The sequence below is a fragment of the Dipodomys merriami genome, unplaced genomic scaffold, assembly GCF_024711535.1.
Source record: "Dipodomys merriami isolate MVZ:Mamm:240054 unplaced genomic scaffold, mDipMer1.0.p SCAF_2, whole genome shotgun sequence".
Lineage (NCBI taxonomy): Eukaryota > Metazoa > Chordata > Mammalia > Rodentia > Heteromyidae > Dipodomys > Dipodomys merriami.
In genome coordinates this window covers 87,468,693-87,493,765 of record NW_027203381.1, presented here as the reverse complement: position 1 = coordinate 87,493,765, position 25,073 = coordinate 87,468,693, and the positions used below count along the sequence as shown (strand labels likewise).

The following is a 25,073-nucleotide window of genomic DNA, read 5'->3' as shown; positions in this document are numbered from 1 at the left end:
TTTTAGAGTATGTTCCCTTCATAAGAACATCAGTTCATGTTTGATTGGTGCCCCATTCTACTCCAGAATCACCACAACTCATTAAATAAATAAATATAAATAAATCCTGGAATAGAAGAATTTAGGATTTCATGTCCTTTTGGGGGTAGGATTCAACTCAATTCATAGACGTTACCCAAATTAATAACAGTTAACTCTGAAATTATTCAGAAGCCAAAGTTTCCATTCTCTATGCTCATTTTCTTCTCTATATGTAGAAAACCTAAATAGAGCTATGAAATGCTTGTCTATGTATATGTATGTGAGTGTGCTCACTCTCAAGACCAAGACCTAGGGTAACTCTTACTGTTGATAAGTCATGAAATCAAGGAGAATCATGAAAATTGTGTTTTGCATTTCATGTTTAGTATATACTCTTCTTTTCTGCATACATTGTCATTGGAAAATTGTTCTTTCAGTAGCCTACACATCTTTGGTTATCATACCACTATACTTGTATTCTCTATCTCTATTGCAATTTAGGTTTAATTAATATAGGTTAAATTTACTTAAAATTTTTATTAATTAAATTTAATTAATATAGGTTAAATAAAATGAAATTCTTTTGGATGGCTTTAGTTGTACATCCATGGTAAGTTACTAAACACCAAGGTGCTTAACAATTTGGACTTGGACAAATGTAATTGCTTCATCTTTATACCTGGGAGAATGTATAATCTGTACTGAAGTTCACAACATATAGGGAATTTAAATAATTTGCTCTAGTTTGGAATGTTCTAAGAAATATGTTTTCTTTTCTTTCTTTTTTTTCCATACTCAATTTTCTTGTAATTCAACAGCCTTCAATCGGTAGTCAGTGCATACCTACTGAACTGCAGACACAAAGAAACGGAGGTAAACTCTAATGTCTGTATGCAATACCTCTTCTGTTTTTCCTTGAAGAGCAAAATTAAGTTCTTGAATAACCTTGAAATAAAGTGTGCAGACTAGAAAGAGTTAGATGATAGTGCAAACATCTCAGAAGCGAAAGAGTTGTTCATCTATGCTCTACTGCACCTTTCTGACAATTGTTTATTTTTAAATCCATTTATGTTTTAGCTGAAAGAGACATCAATGTGTACTGTGGGGTGCAGACCATTACAATGAAGATTAATTTTTGCACGGTCCTCTTCTCGGGTTATTCTGAAACAGACCTGGCGCTGAATGGAAGGCACGGGGATTCCCATTGCAGGGGCTTCATCAATAACAACACCTTTCCAGCCGTGGTCATTTTCATCATCAATCTCAGCACCTTGGAGGGCTGTGGAAACAACTTAGTGGTAAGATACGAGTGTGATATTATGTGCTAGGTATGAAGTCATAAATAAAAAGCTACCTATTTTCAGGAAATAATCAGAAGCTCAATCTATCTTTCCAAAAAAAAATTCCAAGAAAACTAAACACATCTTTTTCTTCCCCTTTGCCTGCTGGAGGCTTGCACTCCCAAACACACAATTTTGTCTTCCAGTAATGGTTTTGTTTATAGTAGCTGAGAAGTCGAAAGGGCCTAATGGTGGCTTAGCTGCTCTAAGCAACATTCTTTTGGGTAAGTGACATGGATGGAAATTTCTTTGCAGTTTATCATTAGCCATCGGCTTTATGCTTTCACTGCAGTACCTGATCATACAGTGTTTATGCCAGTGAATTTGACTTGAATCACTTGGCCTTTTGCTTCAGTGATCTCATTCAGGAAGAAAGAATACAGGTAAAATAGGACAATTATTATCTTCTGTTAATCTTGCCATTGAATGATCAGCATTAATCCTTTGTATAAGAAGGCTGTTGGTGTTTCTTGGGTGAATCTCTTCATTGTGTGGGCCTACACTTCCAATTCAAAATGTTTAGCAGAGTTAAGTCTTACTCATAAAATTCCAGTGTACACTTTTTCAGTCATTTTGAAGGTCAAAGCAGTGCTTTGCAAATTTTCACCCTGAATGAGAACTAATAGCCTGTTTTTTGAAATTTTAATTTATTGTCAAGGTGATGTACAGAGGGGTTACAGTTGCACAAGAAAGGTAGTGAGTATATTCCTTGTCTAACTTGTTATCCTCTCCCTCATTTTTCTACCTCTCTCTCTCTCCCCCAAAACCCCTCTCTCAGGTTGTACAGATCATTTCCAACATATTGTCTTGTGAGTGTCACTGTTGCATTGGTTTACCCTTTGTCTTTTTTTTTGGGGGGGGGTCCGGTCGTGGGGCCTGAACTCTGGGCCTGGGCGCTACCCTTTGTCTTTTGTTTCAACATTCTGTTGTTCTCCTTCCCTTTCCTAATTGAGATAAACATATATATAATACCCAGGGCACCAAAATCAAATACAGTAACAACAGGAGATAAACAACAGGGGAAAAAACACAAAAGAACAAAATCACGTAGTACATTGAGAACAAAAACGACAAAGGTAAACCTCTTGTGTTTATGTTGGAGTTCGTTTTGCTTAGCATCATCTTATATGGTCATATGTACATAGCTATTGAGCTCTTCTGCTCAGCTGCTAAGATTATCCTAGATGTATACTAATTATTGCAAATAAGGGAAACCATGGGACCTATGCTTCTTTGGGTCTGGCTTAATTCACTTAATATGATTTTTTCCAACTCTTTTCATTTCCTTACAAATGGGGCGGTGTCATTCTTTCTGATGGAAGCATAGAATTCCATTGTGTATATATATATATATTTTTTTTTTCTTGATCCATTCATCTACTGATATGGGTTGGTTACATACCTTTGGTGATAATGCTGCAATAAACATAGTTGTGCAGGTAGCTTTAGTATGGCTTTTTAAAAAATTTTATCGTAAAGATGCTGTACAGGGGGGTTACAATTACACAAGTAAGGTAATAAGTACATTTCTTATCGAACATTATCACTCCCTCTTTTGTTTTTCTCCTACTTTGTGATCATTTGGGTAAATGTCCAGAAGTGGGATTGCTGGGTCTTAGGGGAGCTCTATGTTTAGTCTTTTGAGGAAACTCCATACTGCTTTCCAGAGTGTTGGAACAAGTTTACAATCTCATCAGCAGTGCAGTCGGGTTTCCTTTTAGCCACATCCCCTCCAGCATCTGTTATTCTATTTCTTGATTATAGCCATTCTAACTGGGATGAGATAGAATCTCAATGTTATTTTAATTTGTATTTCTTTTATGTCAGAGAGGTTGAGCATTTCTTCCTGTGTCTATTGGCCATTCTTTTTTCCTCTTCAGAGAAGTCTCTCTTTAAGTCTTTAGCACACTTGTTGATGGAGCGGTTGTTTCTTGGAGGATTTGGTTTTGGGAAATTTAATTTCTTGAGTTCCAAATATATTTTAGATGTGAGGCCCTTGTCTCTTCTATGGCAGAGAAGATCTTCTTCCAATCTATGGGCTTTCTATTGATCTTGCTATTGCCCTTTGCCATGCAGAAGCTCTGAAGTTTCATGCAATCCCATTTGTCCAACCTTTCTTTGATTTGTTGTGTTTCTAGGTCTCTATTAAGAAAATTTCGGCCTGTGCCAAGGAGCCCTAGAGTTTCTCCTATTCTTTCCTGTAATGTTTTCAGGGTGTCTGGTTTGACCTCGAGTCTTTGATCTATTTGGAGTTGATTCTGGTGCAGGATGATATATAAGGATCTAACTTTAGTTTTCTACAGGTGGTTAACCAATTTTGCCAGCACTGTTTATGAAGAGGTTGTCTTTCTTCCATCCTAATTTTTTGTCTCCTTTATTGGAGATTAGGTGGCCATAGGTGCTTGGATTCATTTCTGGCTCTTCAGTTCTATTCCAGTGGTCCTTAGGTCTGTTCTTGTGCCAGTACTAAGCTGTTTTGATTATTATAACTTTGGTATTGAAGTCTGGTATTGATATTCCTCTGGCACTGTTCTTTCTGCTAAGGATTGTTTTTGCTGTTCAGGGTCTTTTTTTTGGGGGGGGGGTCCGGTCGTGGGGCCTGAACTCTGGGCCTGGGCGCTGTCCCTCAGCTCTTTAGCTCAAGGCTAGCGCTCTACCACTGGAGTCACAACACCACATCTGGCTTTTTTCTTTTTGCTTATGTGGTGCTGAGGAATCGAACCCAGGGCCTCATGCATGCAAGGCAAGCACTTTACCACTGAGCCACCTTCCCAGCCCTATTCAGGGTCTTTTATTGTTCCATATAATTGTTCCATAATTTTTGGATTGATTCTTCTAGTCCATTGAAGAATGGGGTTGGGATATTGATGGGTACTACATTGAATTTGTAGGTAGCCTTTGGCAGTATTGCCATTTTTATGATGTTAATCCTCCCAATCCAGGAGCATGGGAGGTTTTTCCACTTTAATTTTCTTTTTCAGCTTTTTAAAGTTTCCATCATAGAGGTCCTTCACTTTTTTGGTTAATTCCTTGGTATTTTATTTTTTTTTGTGGGGCTATTACAAAAGGAGTTGCTTTCTTGATTTCAGCCTCGCTTTTCTCATTGTTGACATACAGAAAAGTCATTGAGTTTTGAGGGTTAACTTTCTACCCTGCTACTTTGCCAAAGTTTTGGATCTGCTCCAGTAACTTGGGAGTGGAATCTATGCGTTTCTTTAAATACAGGATCATGTCATCTTCAAAGAGGGTGAGTTTTACTTCATCTTTTCCTATTTGGATCCCCATTTATGTCTGCATCATGCTTTATTATTCCAGTTAGACTTTGTAATACTGTATTGAAGAGGAGTGGAGAGAGCAGACATCTTGTGTTTTTTTAAAAATTAATTCATTGAACACACACACACAAAGAATCAAAGAAGGAATTGACTTTCCAGGGAATTAAAAATTAATTGGAATGAATATATTTTTGATGAGTATTAATTGCAAAGAAATTTACTTAGGACTGGTTTTTATTTTGCTTGTCAAAATAACAAGGTGGTATAGCCTAGCAAAGTAAAGAAGGAGAAATTGACATTCACTTTCTTCTAAATAATTTTTATTGTATTGTAAAGGTGATGACAGACGGATTACAGTTATGTAAGTCGGTGACGAGTACATTTCATTTTTTTCTTTTCAAATTATTGTTTAGAATTAAAAGAGAAGGCTTTATTATTCTAAGAGCCTGGTGTCTAAATTTGGTAGGGACTGGTAGACAGGCAAAGAGATTTATTTGAATCTTCTTACTTATCTTTTCCCAAAGGGCAGTTAGAATATTGTGCTTGTGTTTGCAGGTCTGTATTGTCGACTTTTTTGATTAAAAACATTTATTTATCTCTCTGAGTTGTGTGCAGAGAGGTTATAAGGGAGAGTGAGGCATGTTGGTCATTGCTGGCCTTGTTCCTTTTTGGAGTAGACGGTGGGAGGCTCAGCCTTCTCCTATCATACCCTAATGCCCTTCTTTCGTGGATTTAAGTTACCCTGCCTTCCTGGTTGGGAAATGATACAAAATTAAAGTCAGGAAAATGTGTCTTTTTTATATATGCACCATGTTTTAAAGAGCAGAAATAACTCTAATATAAAACTATTCTGTGTGTGTGTATGCCTGTGTGAATTTTTTCATAGAACTATTATCTTTAGTAAGTTGGGAAGTGAAGAAGATTTGCTCATTTTTCATATTTTGCCTTGAATACTTCCAGAGTTGGAATCTGCTGAAAACATTCCTTATGAGTAAAATTAAATTACTAAATTATTGGTTTAGAATAAAAATGTTTTTATTCATAAAAATTGTTTCCACAGTTGTGGATTGTCTAGAGTTTTAGCTTTGCTTATGTGCTGTTAGATTCATACATAAAATTTATCCGTTGGTTGAAAATTAAGATTTAAAGGATTTAGTAATATCTATTCAAATATTTGTTGGATGCCATATTACATCTTTGATTTTATAAAAATAAGAAACATATTTACTGTGTTCTTAAAATGATAGCTTTTCAATTATAGTATTGTTTGAGAGTCCAATAAAAAAATAAGCAAACCCAAGAAAATACATATATAAGATAGCCATGACTTGTGGGAGTTCATGGTGGTCTGAAAAGTATCTATAAACTGTGACAACTGGAAGAGAATGAGCATCTCCATGAATAACAGAAGACCAATCCTGAGCACATTTGTGACTTCAACGTTGTCCAGAAATTATTTGTGAGGCCCATGCTGCTGGAGCTGTAGATATGACCTGGCTGGCCCCTGCTCAGAAAGAGCTTTGAGTATGAAGGGGGAAACTCCCAGCTCTGTGATCAGGCTGCTCCTCTACTGAACCTGCTGTGATGACAAGAGATAAACACAGAGTTGGCTTTTTCCCAGGGAAGAATAACACCTACAAAGGAAAGACCTATATCTTACTGCCTGAAGTAGAAAGCAGTAAGAGCAAGACCAAAGCAAGAAGGGTCTTGGGGCTAGAACATTCCTATCAAGAACAGAAGCTTGAAGATTGGAAGTTAATGTGGAAAATACTGTTAGATTAATTGGAATCTTAAACCATGCCTGAGAAGTTGGACCTTTTAGAGGGGCTTCCTATGAACTTGTAGCCCCATGGGCTCTTTTCTTCCTTACTCCCTTTCCTTTCTTATGTAGGAAATATGAGTAAAGTGTCTTGGATAAATATAAACTTTAATTTACTTAAAAGATGTAACTAATGATTTATAAACAACATTCATTGTGCATAATTTCATTACCACAGCATGTAACCATTGAACAGAAACCTAGAAAGGATCTAATACAATGCTTATTTGCATAGGAATTGCCTGTATATGTAAATATGTATATGTGTGTATACACATACACACATGTATGAAAATTTAATCATTAAATATGATCTGCTGTTCTGACAGGTCTCCACAATTCCTGGTGTCACTGGTTATGGAAATTCAACTTCAGTACAAATAGGAAATATTTCAGGATATATTGATACTCCAGACCCACCAACAATCATCAGCTATCTACCTGGGCTTCTTTATAAATTTAGTTGTACTTACCCTTTGGAATACCTGGTTAATAACACTCAACTTGCTTCGTAAGTTTATGTTTTATTCTTGTTTTCTCCTATTGTTTTTATATTGGAGTTATTTCTTATATTTAAGGTATCTAGAAAGATAGAAGTCCTACTCAGACAATTTAATAGAAGCCATTTGTTTTGTTTTTTTCTGCCTTTATCGTCTCTCCTCTGTCTCCTCTGTTGCTGTCTGTCTGCTTATCTTTCTCTCTTTCTTTCTCCTCCCATGAATTCTCTTTTGTTTTGCCCAAGAACCATGCTTACTTAAGCAGTTCTGGAGACCTGGTGGTATTTCCAGGGTTTAAGTGTAAACACTTGCTTTGGTCACTACATTTTTGGATCTTTTTGCTTGAAAAAGGGGACAAACATGTTGGATTCTGCTGCTGTGAGTTCTGAGGAGTTTCTGTGATTCTCTAGGAGAGGTGGTTTGGCCTAGATCCAAGGAACTCTACTCATGGACTGAGGCTATAGTTTGTAACCATGTGTTCATTTGTTATTTCTAAAGTACACACTCCAAGACACAATTATGTTCATATCACAATACCATCACTTGGATTTGTCAAATATTTTTCATCATCTTTTTCCAGTATTATGGGGTTTGTTATTATGAAATCAAAATTATAGTTTGTCATAATTACAAGAGAATACGGAGGCTGCATGGTGACTCATTTTAAAATAAATACCCATACTTAATTTTAACAACAAAATGATGATGATCCACATCTTAGTCAAAAGCAAACTGATGAGGAAAATGGGAACACAAGACTTTGGTCCAAAGACTACAGTTGTAAAGAGAAGCAACTCTCTTTTATTCTCTACCGCCAACATTAAATGAATTTCTCAGCTTTAATTGCTGTAGGAATTCATTCACTCATCCAATCAATATTTATCATGCTTACTTCACAATGTTGTAGCAATTAACAAAGTAAAACAAAATCCTGGATCTCATGAAACTTCTCTTTCCATGGGACTGAGGAAAGTGTATGTGCACGAGATTCAGTTCTTACAAAATGATAATATTTTTCAAAATGTCTTATACACGCAATGCAAAACACAGAAGGGATTTTTTTGATAAATGAAAAGTATATAAAGGACAGTTTATCTTTATTTCATTTCCCTTGCTTTTTCATTATTTGTCCTGTGATTTAAATGGTATTGCCTACTCTAAGAGCTTAAGAGTTTTGGTGCCTGAAATCTACCTAAACATTCCAAGTAGACCTAAAACTTCTAATTTAAAATCTCACCAGTGTTCTCCATCTTCTAAATCTGTTTTAGGTCCTCAGCTGCTATTTCTGTGCGAGAGAACAATGGAACATTTGTCAGCACTTTGAGCCTACTCCTTTATAACGTATGTTGACGGGTGAAAGATGTTATTTTCCCTTTCGCTGTTGTGAGGAGCCATTTAGGCGAATAGCTTTTCTATAAAAATCTACTGAAAGTCACATGAACCCTGCTGTTCTTGGGTAACATTTATTCATCTTAGCTTCCAACTTCATATTGCTTAGTCATAAAGTATGGTATAAGCTCCATTCACATTTCTACAAATTGATAGATGATTGAGAATTTAAATGATAAGTGTGATTTGATAATAGTAATGGCAAGTATCAAGTTAAGTACGTGTACACATATATGAGTGTGCATTTTAGCAATAAGCAGGGTCAAGATTTTGGAAACCAAATTTTTGTGATAGAAAGGTGCAGGAATTCCAAAGGATTCTTCTCTGGGAAACATCTTGGTGATGAATGTGTTAATATTTTCAGTCTGGATTTTGGATAAGGACAATTGTGTCATATCTGAAATAATTTGGATTGACAACAGAGCATTGTCTAAAGTTTTGTCATGTAAATATTGAGAGCGGCAGCAAAACGTGGAAAAATACACGGGTTCTATTTATAACCATACCATTAATCCCCCAAATGATATTTTCATGTTGATTAAAAATTTTTATTCATACATTTTAAATGCCTGATTTAAATATCAATTTTTCAATCTATCAGCCAACATTTTTGTAAATTATGAATCTGATTTTTTGCATTATTATTCATGTCATCATGGCATGGAGTTATAATTCATGCAACTGATTTAAAAGCCAGTGCTTTATACTTGGAATATAATGAGCTATAAATATTGTAGTAGGACTTTTTTCCAAAGGCATTTAAAAAATCATGTTTGTAAGTTTGTAGTGTGACATCTCTGAGTTCTAAACAACAAATTAAAATGTATTGGAATGAAGATTGCTTTTCTGTCATCTGGCAACTTTCTTCTGCAAATAGAGATGCCTGTTAACTTGGTTCTAGAATGCCCATGGCAATATTTGTTTTCAATATGGCTAGACATTTATTTATTTATTTTGCTTTAAGCAATTTTTTATATTTAGTTGAAAGGTTTCTATCCAATGAGTTATATATGTAAGCTCTTGTGGTAGCATCGAGGTGACTGGTTTGATTCAGGAATATTTATTATAATTGAGTGAGATAAATAGGAGGTTTTCCAAGCTAAAAAAATGAAAAATATATCCACATTCCATTTAATTATATATTTGTTTTCTGTGAAATTAAATGATTGTTTCATGGGAAAAGCAGAAAATCAAAATGTACAAATGTGGTTTTGAAGACAGCTTTCTTGTGAAGTTCTTTACAATTCGAAATGGTACTGTAAGCCTGTTGCCAGCATGACATAATCTTTCAGTTTCTACATGTTTTCCCTTTTATTTTATTTGGTGGTACTGTGGTTTGAACCCAGGACTTTGCGCTTGCTAGTTAGATGCTTTACCACTTAGGCCAAGCGCCTAGACTGTTTTGGTTTTAGTTATTTTTTAGGTAGAGTCTTAGGTTCTGAGTTCCACCTTCTCCCTCCACTCACCTGTACGATCCACTTACCTGCAAACCCTAGGCTGAAATCCTTCTACACCTATGTAGCTCCACTACATACTTCCTGTGTACACTCCACTAACACTCAGTGTTATTGTTGAAATGGGTCTTGCTAATTTTCCCTTGCTGGTCTTGAACTACAATCCTCCCCTTGAGCCACTATGCCTGGTTCTGTAATCTTTATACTGAATAAGTATAATGTAAAAATGACTTTTATATTTTGGTTCTATGGGAAAACATAACCCATTTTATGTCACAATATTAATGAAAGAGGTAGTGCCAAAGGTATTTTTCTTTTCAGTAAAGGTATTATTAGTGGTTGAACTTTAAAAAATACGTATTTTAACAGTTCCTTATTAATCACACATGTAGTAAAATTCAATCATGTCCTCCAAGCTAGTGTTAAATCTTCTTAAAATTAACAATTGTTTTAGAGAATTATAGGTATAAATAACCCCCTCTTGCCTCTGGACAGAATTTCTTCTATTATCATGTATTGTGATATTACTGTGACAAATAATAAAGCAGGATAGCTTATAAATGGTCACTAGTAAGACACCATAGTTCACATTTAGTTGACTTTCCCTGTTGAACATTGTGTGAATTTGTGTGTGTGTGTGTGTGTGTGTGTGTGTGTGTGTGTGTGTGTGTGTGTGTGTGTGTGTGTGTTCGTGCCAGTCCTGGAGCTGGAACTCTGGGTCTGGATGCTATCCCTAAGCTTTTTAGTTCAAGACTAGCACTCTACCACTTGTGCCACAGCTCTACTACTAGTTTCTTGGTAGTTAATTGGAGATTTGAGTCATATGGACTTATATTAAACTATAACTGGGTCATCTTTCATTTTCAAATGACTTAGATGTAGTGTATATTTGAGAAGAACTTTTTGCATTCTTGGCAACAATATTGCTGAAACATAAGATGAAAAACCAGTAATGTTAATCAATTGTACTTTACTTGGAGACATTGGAAAAGGAAGTCAGAAAAATTATTAAAGAAAACCACCACCTATCAGATATGGCTAGAAGAGCTAGTACCATTTATCAGAGATATAGAAAATAATTAGAAATATAGAAAGGAATATAAGCACAATTTCCAAGTGCAGCATATAATCACACACACACGTGTGTGTGTGTGTGTGTGTGTGTGTGTGTGTTTATTTGAGAATGAAATGTTCCACATGGCAGCAATTTTTAAGTAAAACATCTAACTCTTATTATTTCATTTTAAAAGTTCAAAAGATGTTATTTCTTCCCAGCCTTTGAAAATATGAAGGGTTGTCTGTGTTTCAAATTTTTTATTTCCAGTCTTTTTCTTCACTATCAAATTTTACATTTCTGATCAGCTTTTATCTACTGTAGATGAGGGATAAATAAACTGTAGAACAGTCTAAAATAAGACTGAAGACTTTAAAAGAAAGCTCTGAGAGTCTTGTATTGGTACTCACAAAAATTTTTGGTATAAGACTTGTATGATGTACATTTTGGAATTCAGAAAATGTGTGGTTCTTTTTATTTTACTTTTTGGTTTTTAGTGAAATTTGGTAATTTTAAATCACAAGATAAAGGATATCAGATAAAGATACCAAAAATTTAAGTCCTGATACTGCAACAGTAAGAGCTTGAATTGAATCTGGTACAGTTTAAATAAATTGATGCTAGTCACTGATGTAATTTGAATAAGCTGAATGCTCGCTTAAATAAACTAAACATTGGCCATTAGATATTTCACAAACTGAGTAATAACCACTGACTAATGAATATAATTAATATGGTGAACATTAACCACAACATATGGATAGACGATAGAAAGAAAATGATTTTTGCATGGTAATCCAACTAGTTGCAAGAATATGATTTAAGAGAAATTCTGTCAGAAATTAGGATTTCATGCATTGTTTTTGGAGTTAGTTATGTAGATTTATCTTAATTTACTTCCCCCCTTTTAACCCCTCTAATGATGTTCTAAGTGGTAAACATGATGTTGTCAGAGAAGTAATGAGAGATGTTTATTATTTCATCATTAGGATTCAACCTACAGTCAGCAGTTAATTATCCCGAGTATAGGATTGCCTTTGAAAACCAAAGTGTTTGCATCTGTGCAAGCTACAAATCTGGATGGCAGGTATTTTCAAATGCTTCTATTTTGTTTGCCCAGACACTTAAGTCTTCTGCATCCTAAAGTCACCTCTTTCACTTTCACATTTGACTCAAAAATACTATCATTGCCACACTGGTTAGTCATGTCAATAAAAAGAGATAACCAGTTGCAAAGTTTAAGGGGTAACACTAGTTTAATGTCATTACTTGGAAAATAACAACTGTTCCCACATATAAGGAGGGGGAGTGAGTTGAAGGGCCCTGGAGAGACCTTCTGGAATACTGGAATGTTTTATTTCTTTGTCAGAAAGATGATTAACTATAGGTAGTAATTTTGTGAACACTTGTCATATGTGTGTATATGCATAAACTCACACATAACTATTAGATAACAAAAGATGTTTCATAAAAGTCAGGGACAGAATCACTTAAAATTTTTTCAGAAAAATTACTGCAAAATTAGTTTTTTATATAACACTTCAGAGATTTGGAATGATTAAAATAGAAAAGGATCCCAGTTCTTCAGAAACTGAGGCAGAAAAATGATGAATTTGAAGCCAATCTGGGTTAAGTAGAGAGACCCTGTCTCCAAAAAAGAGAGAGAGATTACAGAAAACAAACCAGAAAAATAGCCTAAAAAAGGAACTCAAAAACTAAAGATCTAATACTGCCATAAAGGTAAAAAAAAAATACAAAGATGTTAATGAATTATTTGGGACTTCTGTATTATTCCTTAAACTTTGCAGCTGGTATTCTGATACTCTGGCAATTTCGTACTTCTTTATCTTCTCTCTTTTTATTTTAATTTTTTTTTTACCTATCTAAGTTTTTAACCATGGCTTGAGCTCCATTTTTGCGGGGGGCGGGGAGGAGTCTGGTCATGGGGCCTGAACTCTGGGCCTGGGCGCTGTCCCTCAGCTCTTCAGCTCAAGGCTAGCGCTCTACCATTTGAACCACAGCGCCACTTCTGGCTTTTTAATTTTTTTTGCTTATGTGGTGCTGAGGAATCGAACCCAGGACCTAATTCATGCAAGGCAAGCGCTCTACCACGGAGCCACCTTCCCAGCCCAAGATTTTCTTTTTACATTTTATTGACATTTCCTTTCTGGTAGACTATTTACTTACTTATTGACTTATGCTTTTTTACACTGTATATAAATCTTGATTCAATCTGTTCTGGTGGAGAAAAACTGCATGTGCCTCATGGCTTTCTTCTATCTGTTGAATTGTCATGAATGCCATTCCCATCTCCCTGACTCTGTCATATAAACTGCATCAAACCTTGACTGTATTTGTTGTCATAATATTTTCTATCTTATGTTTCTGAAGATGAAAGACCATTTCATAGTGAAGCTCAGAAGCATCTTTCTGTGAAGCATACCTAGAGTTTCTGCTTCTCCAGACCTTGACCACTCATTTTGGGGTGTACTATTAGCTTTTACATAGGATTAAAAGTTTGTTGTAGATTTTAAATAGTTTGAATTTAGTAGAAAATCTGAATAGACAAGAAGTTTTTGTTTAAAAAAACTAGTAATACAAAATTATCTGCCATGGGATAAGAAGTTTGTCAATATTTACTTTTTTTTGGATTAACTATCAATTCCTCAATGAGGATTCTGACTGTATATTATGTTTGCTTCTACAGATGGAATGTCTTGATGGATTCTTGCTACACAACTCCATCAGGGAATCCAAATGATGATATTCGATATGACCTCTTTCTTAGGTAAGTGTCAGAGATCTGTATTGATACCAAAGACCAAGTTGTAGATAATGAAAATGGGAAATCTAGGTCAGATGCACAAATTATGGAATTCATATTATAGAAGCACAGCAGTCTGATAAGGCTATTGTGTGAAAGTTGCAAGTAAAGTCCAGAAAAGACAGGACTATTTCATTGTCTTAGGAAAAGCATGGGTAGGAAAGTATTCAGTGTAGAAAGACAGTAGGAGGGTTTTAATTACCTATAACCATTTCATCTCATCAGATATCAAAAGGAGAGTGAAAGCAAACTAATGGTCTGAATAATTTAGGCCCAACATGCAACATTCTTTTGCTCATTTATCAGTATTTAATAGAAAAGTATAATATAACCGATACTCCTTTTTTTCCCCCTTGGTCAATAACTGCAGCTACACGTCTCAGTCGACAATGATAGAGTGAATGTAATCTACATCTGGGAAAAAGGAACATTGATCATAAAACATTTCATCATGCTAGTTCCCTTCCAGCATTTTTATCTGACAGCAGAACAGACTTGAGTATTATGTAATGTCTTCTAAGCATGCTTATAAAATGCACTCAGCTCAGATCATTGCAGCTTATTGACACATGATGAGAGTAATATGTGGGAAACCAAAAGAATATATTTTATTGGCTAATCATGGCTAAGATGATGTTCAGAGGGTATGGTCACTGCCACTCATATATCCTATTACTGGAAGTATTCATCTGCACAAGAATTTTGGGGGAACATGCCAGTATGCATCAAAACCCTTAAAAGATTTCATCTCATTTGATTATATGTTTAAAATTTGAAAGTTAAGTTTTATAGTGTTGAAGATATTCTCATCTATTGGTGTTATTTAAGATGGTGAAACAGAGAGATATTTAGACAAGGGTTCAGACCAGAGAAGAGACTTTTCACCACATATATTTCTAGCTATATTTTATATTATTTGGATTTTTGAATTCTCTGAATGTACAATCCTCCTAAAATCTGACAGTGATATTGTGATCAAAAATTGACCTCTTTAGCTTTTTTTTTTTAATTGTGAAAATACTGTATAGAGGACTTACAATTACATGGGCAAGATAATGAGTACATTGTTGCCTCCTCCTTTGTTTCCTCTTCCTTCCCTTCCCATCTCTCCCCTATCCCCCTCAACCCCCCCTCCCCCACCAGAGTTGTAAAGTTCGTTTTTCAACATAACGACTTGTACATCTCATTGTTGCAATGGGTCCACCTGTATCCCATTTAAACGATTTGTTTTTCTCCCTTCCCCTCCTCAAATTATACCAACATCAAATACAGTGAAAGCAGGGGTTATATCATGGGGGAGGGACATACAAAGCAACAAAGAAATAATCTTATATGTTAGAAACAATCACATGAAAGAAAAAAACATTTGAATGCTTATCTTGGGGTTCATTTCGCCTAACATCAACTTATCTGACCTTTTCTGCTTGTCTCAGACATATACTAGTTATTGCAAATAAGGGAAACCCTGGGACCTATGTTTCTTTGGGCCTTGCTTACTTCACTTAATAAAATTTTTTCTAAGTCTTTCCATTTCCTAACAAATGGGGCAATGTCATTCTTTCTGATGGAGGCATAGAATTCCATTGTGTATATATACCACATTTTCTTTACTCTTGCAATAATTATTAAATTAGCTTATACTCTTTGTAAGTATCTGTAACATAGCAAGTTTCTCTTGGCTGATACTGTAATTAAGCTCCCTCTAATACTGTACAAATCAATCAACAAATCCCAATACATTGGTACTTTTCAACAATATTCTATTTTCACATTCCTTGTCGTATAGCTGTGACAAAGACCCTCAGACTACCGTCATTGAAAATGGCAGGAGCCAACGGGGCCGGTTTTCATTTGAAGTGTTCCGTTTTGTGAAGCACAAGAATCAGAAAATGTCCACCGTCTTCCTGCACTGTGCTACCAAGCTCTGCAGAGCCGATGACTGCCCCTTCCTGATGCCAGTATGTGTTAAATTAAGTTTTATTCTAAATTATTGCATTAATCTGTGTTGAAAGGTTAGCAGATGTCAGCATCTAATTTCTGTGAGCAAAATTATGGGTTGGACTGTGGGAAGTAGAACTCAAATCACTCATTTAGTAACAATCTATTGAATGCTTACTTTGTGCCAAGCTGGGAACACAGAAATGATTCATTAATGAATTCTGAATTCAATGGGCTTGTGTTTCAGGATCATGCAATGATCATAAAAAGAAGCAGGATTAAAAAAAAATCTTATGGTGTAAATGATGACAAATACATGAATACTACAAGAAAGATGGAGGGGAGGGTAAGCAGAGAGGCTGAAGCTATAATATGAAGACAAATGATGTCCAAGGAAGCAGAGAGTACAAGAAACACTCCATATAAGAAAGGATGCTCAAACTTGTAGACATCCATTACAGGATGGGCAGAGTGTAGGCAGATGAGAAAACTTGGGAACTGGGCTAGGCTCATGCTAAAAAGTTAGATGAGGATCAAATGGATCAAAAGTTAAATGCTCTAAAAGATGTAGATTGAATTGTATGCAGACACCAAGTATAAATAGTATTGATTTTTTTAATTCTAAAATTTGGATTTGACAGGTTGAATTAATATTAACCTTAGAAAAATACAAGCAACTTTAAAAATCAGAAGTAGCACTAATGGTATTTATAATCAGTTCATTCTTATTCTTCCTGATCATTGCTCGCTTTTGTCCTAACTAGCCCTATCAGATGGACGTTGATGCAAAGTTCATATTACCTTGGGTCTGTGCTGACCAATATTGTGGAGAATTTATTGAAGACTTGCGGGAAATAAAAGCAGAGAAGTTTGATAAACACAGCTCTTTTTCAGGAGAGTCACTGAGCCATGTGAATTAATGAGGCGATGCACTATTATAGGGAGGAAATAAGAAATGTGGCCCAAGCCAGGATAAGAAACACTGTAGCTGTTATATGCCAAGTAATTAAATAAATGCACAGAAGGAAATGAATAAAATTAAACATGTGGTATCTCTTTCAAAAGAATCTGTTTTCCAAATGGCCATAAAGAAACAATTTTGTGCTGGTGTGGAATTTCATTTGCTTTCATTAACACCTCAGATTTGTGGCAACAGAGAAAAGAGAGCTGCTGCAAGCAGGACCACTTGGAGTCCCCAGAGTACTTCCGGAAGCGCCATCCTCTCTGCTGGCCCCATCATCACTAGAAGTGGTATGAGTGCTCCTCCTTGTGTCGTCAGCAATAGATTTTTCTTTTCTTTCTTATGAACCCTTAGATGTGTATTTTAATGTTTTTTCTTTCATGCATGTGTTTCTAACGCATTTATAAGATTATCTCTTTGTTGCTTTGTATGTCCCTCCCCCACAGTATAACCCCTGCTTTCACTATATTTGATGTCAGTATAACTTGAGGAGGAGATGGGGAAAAACCAGTTGTTTAAGGATACAGGTGGACCTGTTGCAACAATGAGAAGTACAAGTTGTCATGTCCAAAACGAGCTTTACAACGTCTGTGCGGGGGCGGGGGGGGGAATGGGGGGGAAGGAGAAGGATTGGGATTGGGGGGGAGGGGGGTGGCTGGGAAGGGATGTGAAGGGTAAACAAAGGAGGAGGCTACAATGCTTGGTAAGAAATGTACGCATTATCCTGCCCATGTAATTGTAACCCCTCTGTACAGTATGTTCACAAATAAAATAAAATAAAAAAAAAAAAAAGAAAAACGAACTTTACAACTTTGGGGGAGGAGGTGGGAAGGAATGGGAAGCGGAAACAAAGGAGGAAGCAACAATGCTTGATAAGAAATGTATTCATTATCTTGCCCATGTAATTGTAACCCCTCTGTACAGCATTTTCACAATAAAAATAAAAAAGGAAGAAAAAAATTTTTTTTTAGTGTAAAGATGCTGTACAGGAGGGTTACACTTACATGATAAGGTAAAGAGTACATTTCCTATCGAGCATTGTTACCCCTTCTTTGTTTTTCCCCTACCATCCCTTCCTGCCCCACCTACCTAACTCCTCCCTGCCGGCTCCCCAGGTTGTAATGTTCTTTTTCAACATAGTGTCTTGTACTTCTCATTGTTACAATGGGTCATCCTGTATCCTTATTTCAGCATTTTGTAATTTCCCTTCCCCTCCCCAAATCAGAAAAAATGTATATACAAGATGCAGGGCACCAGAATCAAATACAGTGACAACAGGGGTTATACCATAGAGGGGAGAAAATATCAAAACAAAAAAAATCACATAGTACGTTAAAAACAAAAGGAAAAAAACCTCATGTCCATATCTTGGGGGTTCATTTCGCTTAGCATCATCTTATATGGTCATACGTACATAGCTTTTGACCTTTTCTGATTGTCTGGTAAGATAATCCATGAGCTATTTTAGAAAAACGTATAACTAGTATATGTCTAGCAATAGATTTTTCTAAGATGGCTTATGGCTTGTCTTCTAATAAAGTCTCAAAATAGTTCGTAAATATTAAACTGCTAAGAAACTTAAATTTCACTGCTTCTGTTTCAGCTTTTCTCTCTAGATGTCTCTCTCTCTCTCACACACACAGACACAGACACAGACACACACACACACACACACACACACACACACACACACACACACACACACACACACACACACACACACACACACCATGCACTGCAGATATTTCATTACCTTTCCACTTTACCTTTCCTGTTCTACCCTCTCAGCCCCTGACATGAGTCACCTATACAGACTTCGCTCATTTGTACACTCCGTTGCCTACTAATTTCTGACTTGGCCAGTAGGTGGTGCTGTCGAAAGCCTGGCCTTAGAAATGTGAAGTCATTATTCCCATTAGACACTCGCCATAAAACTATTCTCTCTGGGTTCCTGAAACCTACTCTTAAACTCATTGCCTAGGAAAGTCAACTTTCTTTTGTGAATTTACTATTTCTTTGTAAATAGTCCTATTAAATATGCATTACACCTGTCAGTTTGAGTACTGTTTCCTTGTGGAATCTTGAATTATACACCACATACAGGGTACTCAGTCCTGCACATAGGTTAACATGAGCATATAGACATAACTGTTAATATATTTATGTAACCATATATAGAAACATCTGTGCATATATGAATGCACACATATCCATACAGGCTGTGCAATGGAGTATAGATTTAAGTCAGTGTTGATTGAGAAAATACACATGCAGAGTATACACCATGGGGCGGAAGCTGGCAAAAGCTGGTTCTAGGTATAGTTTTGGTTTTAACAAGATATGTGACTTGAGGTTTTACCTCATTTATTTAATTATTCATTTATTACCTCATTTATTTATTATTCTTTATGTTTAAGCTGGGTGCCAGTGACTCATGCCTATAATCCTAACTACTTAGGAAGCTGAGATCTGAGGATCGTGGTTCAAAGCCAGCCCAGGCAGGAAAGTCCATGAAACTCTTATCTTCAATAAACGACCACAAAACTGGAAGTGGTACTGTGGCTCAGGTGGCAGAGTGCTAGTCTTGAGCTGAAGAGCTGAGAGACAGTGCCCAGGCCCAGAGTTCAAGCCTTATGACCGACAAAAATAAAAAATAAAAAAATAAAAAATTTCTTTATGTTTAAAATTAAGGCTTTTTTTCCCCTTAAAAGTATGCTTCAAGATTCTCAAGCTATAGTTGCAGACTTATCTAACAAAAGAATGATTCTGGTTTAGATTATATATTAATAATGTTTCCTCGATCTATATTTAAGTGCAAGATTATTGCTCTGTCTCAGTTATATTGCCTTTCTGCTCATCTCATAGTTAAAGTAAGTTGGCCAGAAATAGCTGTATAATTAAGCAAAAAGTGGCTTTGGCTAACAAAATACAGATGATTGCTTTAATTATTCACTTCTCTGTGTTTGTATAAGCATACCATTATTGGAAAGGACACTAATAGACTTTTTAAATAATGCAAAAATTTATTAAATACGAAATTTCAAAATCAGTCTTTACTCCCTATGGTCTTGGTATATGTTATGACTGGCTAGAAGATGACTAGTGTTTGTGAAAGACCCAATTCTTATATCTATGTAAGTATAAGAAATTGCTAATAGAATTACATTGGAAGGAAATTCACCATTGGTTGCCAATAATTAGGAATGCTTCAGCATTGTAAAGATGATGTATACAGAGGGGCTGCAGTTACGTAAGTATAGTAATGAGTAGATTTCTTGTGGAATATTGTTACCCACTTCTTTGTTTTTCTATAGAACATGTCTGAAGACAGTTTGCTTTAGGAAAAGTACCTTAATGGAGACATTTGTATCTTTCTGTTTATTTGGGAATTTTTAGTGTTTCTGGGGTTTTAACACAAGATCCCACACTTGCTAGCCAGGCATACCACCACATACTCACTCGTCCAGCTATTCATTTTGGGTAAATGCTTTTTTTTTCTTAATAATCTCATTTCTGTCTTACCCAGGTCAAATAAAATTTGGATATTAACATTTTTGAATAATTTGCTACTGTAAGATAATTATGAAAGTATAATTTTGTGGGCTGGAAAGGTGGCTCAGTGGTAGAGTGCTTGCCTTGCATGCATGAGGCCCTGGGTTCGATTCCTCAGCACCACATAAGCAGAAAAAGCTGGAAGTGGTGCTCAAGTGGTAGAGCTCTAGCCTTGAGCTGAAGAGCTGAGGGACAGTGCCCACGCTCAGAGTTAAAGCCACACAACCTATATATATATATATATATATATATATATATATATATATATATATATATATATATATATATATATATATAATTGTTATTATTATTGTTCAAAGGGTTACCATTTCATAATCAGGTAATGAGTACATTTGTTTTTCTTTGCTTTCCTCCACGAGTTGCATAGTTCATTTTCCACATAGTGTCTACTGAGTACTATTACAATGCAAGGTAATTTTTAAAGAAGCCAAAACAATTTTCTAAGATATTCAACTTTCAGTGAGGATTCACAAGTAAACCTGATTCTAGCATAGCTAACTAGCTATTCTAGTTGTAAATTTCATACATCCAGTGTCCAGTTGCTTGGAATGTCTAAGCTAAGACTTTAGTGAGCTGCTTTGACACTCAGATTTCTTGCTTTCCAGTTTCTGACCTGTTTCTACCCTTTTCGTCAGCACATTAGAGCGTTCTAAGTCCCCTTGGATTTGTCCACAACAAAAGCTACTACAAAACCTTGTTCCTATCTGCAGGATACCTTAATTTCTCTCTTACATGCTCTAGTTTTATTTTATTTATTACTTTGATAGTTAACAGAAGTCTTTATTTTTTTGGTTCGCATGATGGCCTCACTGTTTCAGTGTCAATGTTTAGCAATGTTTGCACTGAACTACTTTAATATTCATGCAAATTTAAAAATTCTACATGAACGTTGAGTTTGGAACAAAAGCCATTTCCTTCTGCAGGCAAATGCTGTGCAAACTTAATATTCAGCTTTATGACCAAGGCTACTGCTTTGTTTGTTTGTTTCACTTTATTTTTTGCTTACATCTGGTAGAATCTATTTTCCCAATCCTATGACCAAGTTGGTATAGACAAGTCCAATTTCGGGCTTGATTTGCCCTCTTAAAAGCTCTGATAGTTGGAAATTTTGCTCTATTTATTCATCGAACCACTCTTTTCCCCTAGATGTCTGGCTTACACCAAGTTAAATAAGTTGTAAAACTTCACAACTCTTGTTTTGTCTTGCTTTTTTATGAAATCAAATTGACTTTGGTTATTTTTATCCAACAATGTTAATCTTTTAGCTAATTATGCTTTAATTTTTCAGAATGAAAATCTTCAACATGACTGAAGTGTTCTTATGTACAGCTCACAAATCTGAAGACATCTTAGGTGGAAAAATGCCGATGGGGTACAATTTTAGCACAAACACAAGAAACAGAAATTCCTGTTTCACTAAATTAACTTTTTATGGAGAAAGCCCAAGACAAATTCTTGTCCATTTGATATCAGTGAGTTTAATGAGTCAATAATAACTCACATAACTCATATAGGCATATTTATTTAACTCCTTCATGAAACATGCACTTTTCTAGGATCTGACCTTAAACTTGATCCCAAGGATCTTGGAGTTCAGAAGGAACAGGCATTTTATATAGAAGAAAAAAATTTAAAGTATAGAGGTTTTTGAATTGATAATTATGATTCATTTTACTAGAGAGAGATAAAAGATGATTTAAAAATAGTTCAATAGATATGGAAAAGTATTTATCCTGCATATATCTTTGTAATGATGTTTACATTTCCAATTTTTCCACCTTTTTATGTGAGAGGCAGTAGATAATGACAGGATCTCTGCCATTTCTGGCTTTCCAACAGCTGTGGTACCGCTACAAATATCTTTTTTTTCCTATGGATCCTCAGCAATATATTCTTTGAAAATCCTACCAAGTTTACTATTCCACTTTATTTTAATTCCAGACATCTTTGTGTGTTTCTTTTAGCACATGTGTGTATGATAAGACCGACTGGATCTGAGGATGACAAAAGGCTCCTGGGAATATCTGACTTCCCTTTCTTGGTTAGGTAGTGCTTTTTATCACAATGATATAAGTATGTAATTGCATGAACACCCACCGGAAAAAGCAAGCCTTTCTACCTTTGTTTTTCTTTCAGCAGTCTTCCAATGGCAGGAGTTGTTGTTGCTGTTGTTTTTAATTTCTGCAACCTAGATCTGGCCTCATCTGGATGGACAATTTATCCAACACACCTAAGACACAAATAAATTTACTTTTTTTTTCTATAGCCAAGTCCTCACAGGCTATTATTATTAGGCTTATTAGGATATTATTATTAGGATATTATTCCCACAGAGGTTCATGGTAAATTGGGAAATAGAGATTTCCTGGTTTCAGAATGCAGAATTCATGGGGACTCCAGTCACATGGAGCTTATTATTATTTAATACAAACTTTTTTGGGGGGTTAGTACTAGAGTTGAACCCAAGTTCTCACATTTCTTATACAGGTGCTCAACTACCAAATTATACTTCTAGACCCTTTTTGCGATAGTCATTTTGAGACGGGGTCTCACTTCCTTTATGGGTGTGTGCCTAGACTATGTTCTATTGATTTTAGACTTCCTGTTGTAAAGTCAGGTACTTTTCTGCTTGTATTGGCTTGGAATCTCTATTTTCCACAGGCTCCAAAGTAGTTAGGATTACATGTGTAATCTACCAGGGGCTATAATAGGGGGAAAAAGTTTTTAAAGCCGTTATGTGTGATTTCTTAATAAAAAATGAAGTCTAAATAGAGCATAATATGGTGATATATGCTCCTCTCATGTTCCAGTGAGGCAGCTTATTTTGGAAAAAGAACACAGGATATCTGGATGAATTGAACACTGTTCACTCATCCCATTAATTTCCATGTGGAGGTATATTTATAAAGTAGGTTGATTGGAAGTTAGGATTTCCATAAGGGTGGCCTGTAGTGAAAATTAGTTTTCTTTATTTTTCCTGTTGCAATGTACCAAATCATTCTTCTTCTTCTTTTTTTTTGGTCTATTGTGGGGCTTGAACTCTAGGCCTGGGTGCTGTCCCTCAGCTTTTCAGCTCAAGGCTAGCACTCTACCACTTGAGCCACAGTGCCTCCTCTGGTTTTCTGATGGTTTATTGGAGATTAGAGTCTCAGGAACTTTCCTGCCTGGGCTGGCTTCCATCCTCAAATCTCAGCCTCCTGAGTAGCGAGGATTACAGGCGTGAGCCACTAGCGCCCAGCTACCAAATCATTCTTAAGAATCCCGCAAATGAAGGTTGTATTCACTTTGAGCACTGTACTTCAGGGTCAGATAGCAAAATTATCACTACTGCCAAGATTCATGTATCTTAAAAGAAATGCCATCATATACCTCATAAATTTCTATAAGGTTCTCCTACTATTTATTTCAAATTCATTTCATTACAATATTGCCCACATTTGACTAGTTTATATTACTTTAGAAAAAGGATTATGAAGAGGAACTTAGCATATGTTTACTTTACCACAGAGTCTGAGACAGATGGAAGCTTCTTCATCTGAAAAATGGGGGTAGCAATATTATCTAGATCACATGGCTACTGTAGGCATTAAATGTGCTAGCATATGAAATAGCTCTTTATAAACTGCATGGCATACATTTATTGCAATAATATTTATTCTCCAGCAATGAATAGTCAATGGCACACATGTTATGGATACAAAAATAATCAAACACAAATTCACACCCACATGTTAACATGGACATGAGGTGCACAAGTTTCAGAGCTCAAAAATAAATAATGATAGGATTACAAATTGGCAACAAAAATTGGAAAAGCAAGTAATCATCCATTTCATCTATTGTGTTTGCTAAAGAAAGTGAAAAATCAACAGCTTCCGTCTTTCACTTAATAGATGCAAATAAAACAACAGCTCAGGCTCAGGAGTCATGTTTTTCTTTTCATTTAGTTATTAAGTGTGAGTTTGTCTTCTTGGAATGTAAATGATGTTTGTGTAGATTATGTTTGTGACACTTGAGATGCAGTGACTAAATATGAATATTTCTCTATACCAGAATAACAAATGGTAGGTTACAGGCCCATAAAAGATGTAATAGCTGTTAACAATTACTGGCCCCACTAACCTGCGTGCAGAGATAATAACGAAAGCTGGCAGGAAAGAATATAACGTAAGCAAGGGTAGTAGTTGTATTTGCATATTCAAGGCATTGGCAGTAAGTGGGCTTGGGGAACAGGTAGATGGTTAAATGCAGCATATAGAGGAGAAAATGGGAGAGTGCATCTATTCCTTCTCCCTGACCCTTGTGGTGGAAGGAAGTAAATAGAAATGGAGACTAAAAGTTACTATGAAGTCATAAATTTATAAAGTAAATAATTGAAGAAAATAATTGTCACTTCCCTTTTTCTGTTTTGTTCCTTCAGATGAAACTCCAACCAACAATTCCCAGCATGGTAAGATAATTAACATGTATTGCAAATGAAAAGGCTATGTTTTAAAAATATTTGATTACAGTTAATGTTATAAGATCTATTTTCACAGTTTAAAAAATTCATTTTATTTATTTACTATATATTTTATTATTTGTTTTAATATTTATTTATTTATTTATTTATGCCAATCCTGAGGCTTGACCTTAGGGACTGGGCTCTGTCCCTGAGCTTCTTTTGCTCAAGGTTATAGTGCTCTACCTCTTGAGCCAAAGCCCCAGTTATGGCAATTTATTTTTAAAATTTTTATTTTATTGTAAAGATACAGAGGGGCGCCGGGTGCTGGTGGCTCACGCCTGTAATCCTAGCTACTCAGGAGGCTGAGATCTGAGGATCGCGGTTCAAAGCCAGCCCGGGCAGGAAAGACTGTGAGACTCCTATCTCCAATAAACCACCAGAAAACCGGAAGTGGCGCTGTAGCTCAAGTGGTAGAGCACTCGCC

The 25,073-nt window shown here is 35.8% G+C and overlaps 1 protein-coding gene across 1 annotated transcript in view; it reads left to right on the top strand.

The window, feature by feature from the left end:
* Zpld1 (zona pellucida like domain containing 1) overlaps positions 1 to 25,073 on the top strand; it is a 41,503-nt gene that overhangs the window by 13,956 nt on the left and 2,474 nt on the right. The window contains exons 2-9 of the mRNA XM_070028728.1: positions 1,099 to 1,319; positions 6,785 to 6,966; positions 8,221 to 8,293; positions 11,839 to 11,936; positions 13,557 to 13,637; positions 15,460 to 15,631; positions 16,754 to 16,862; positions 24,566 to 24,595. Of these exons, the coding sequence (XP_069884829.1) occupies positions 1,099 to 1,319; positions 6,785 to 6,966; positions 8,221 to 8,293; positions 11,839 to 11,936; positions 13,557 to 13,637; positions 15,460 to 15,631; positions 16,754 to 16,862; positions 24,566 to 24,595 (966 nt within the window). The remainder of the gene's footprint in view (positions 1 to 1,098; positions 1,320 to 6,784; positions 6,967 to 8,220; positions 8,294 to 11,838; positions 11,937 to 13,556; positions 13,638 to 15,459; positions 15,632 to 16,753; positions 16,863 to 24,565; positions 24,596 to 25,073) is intronic.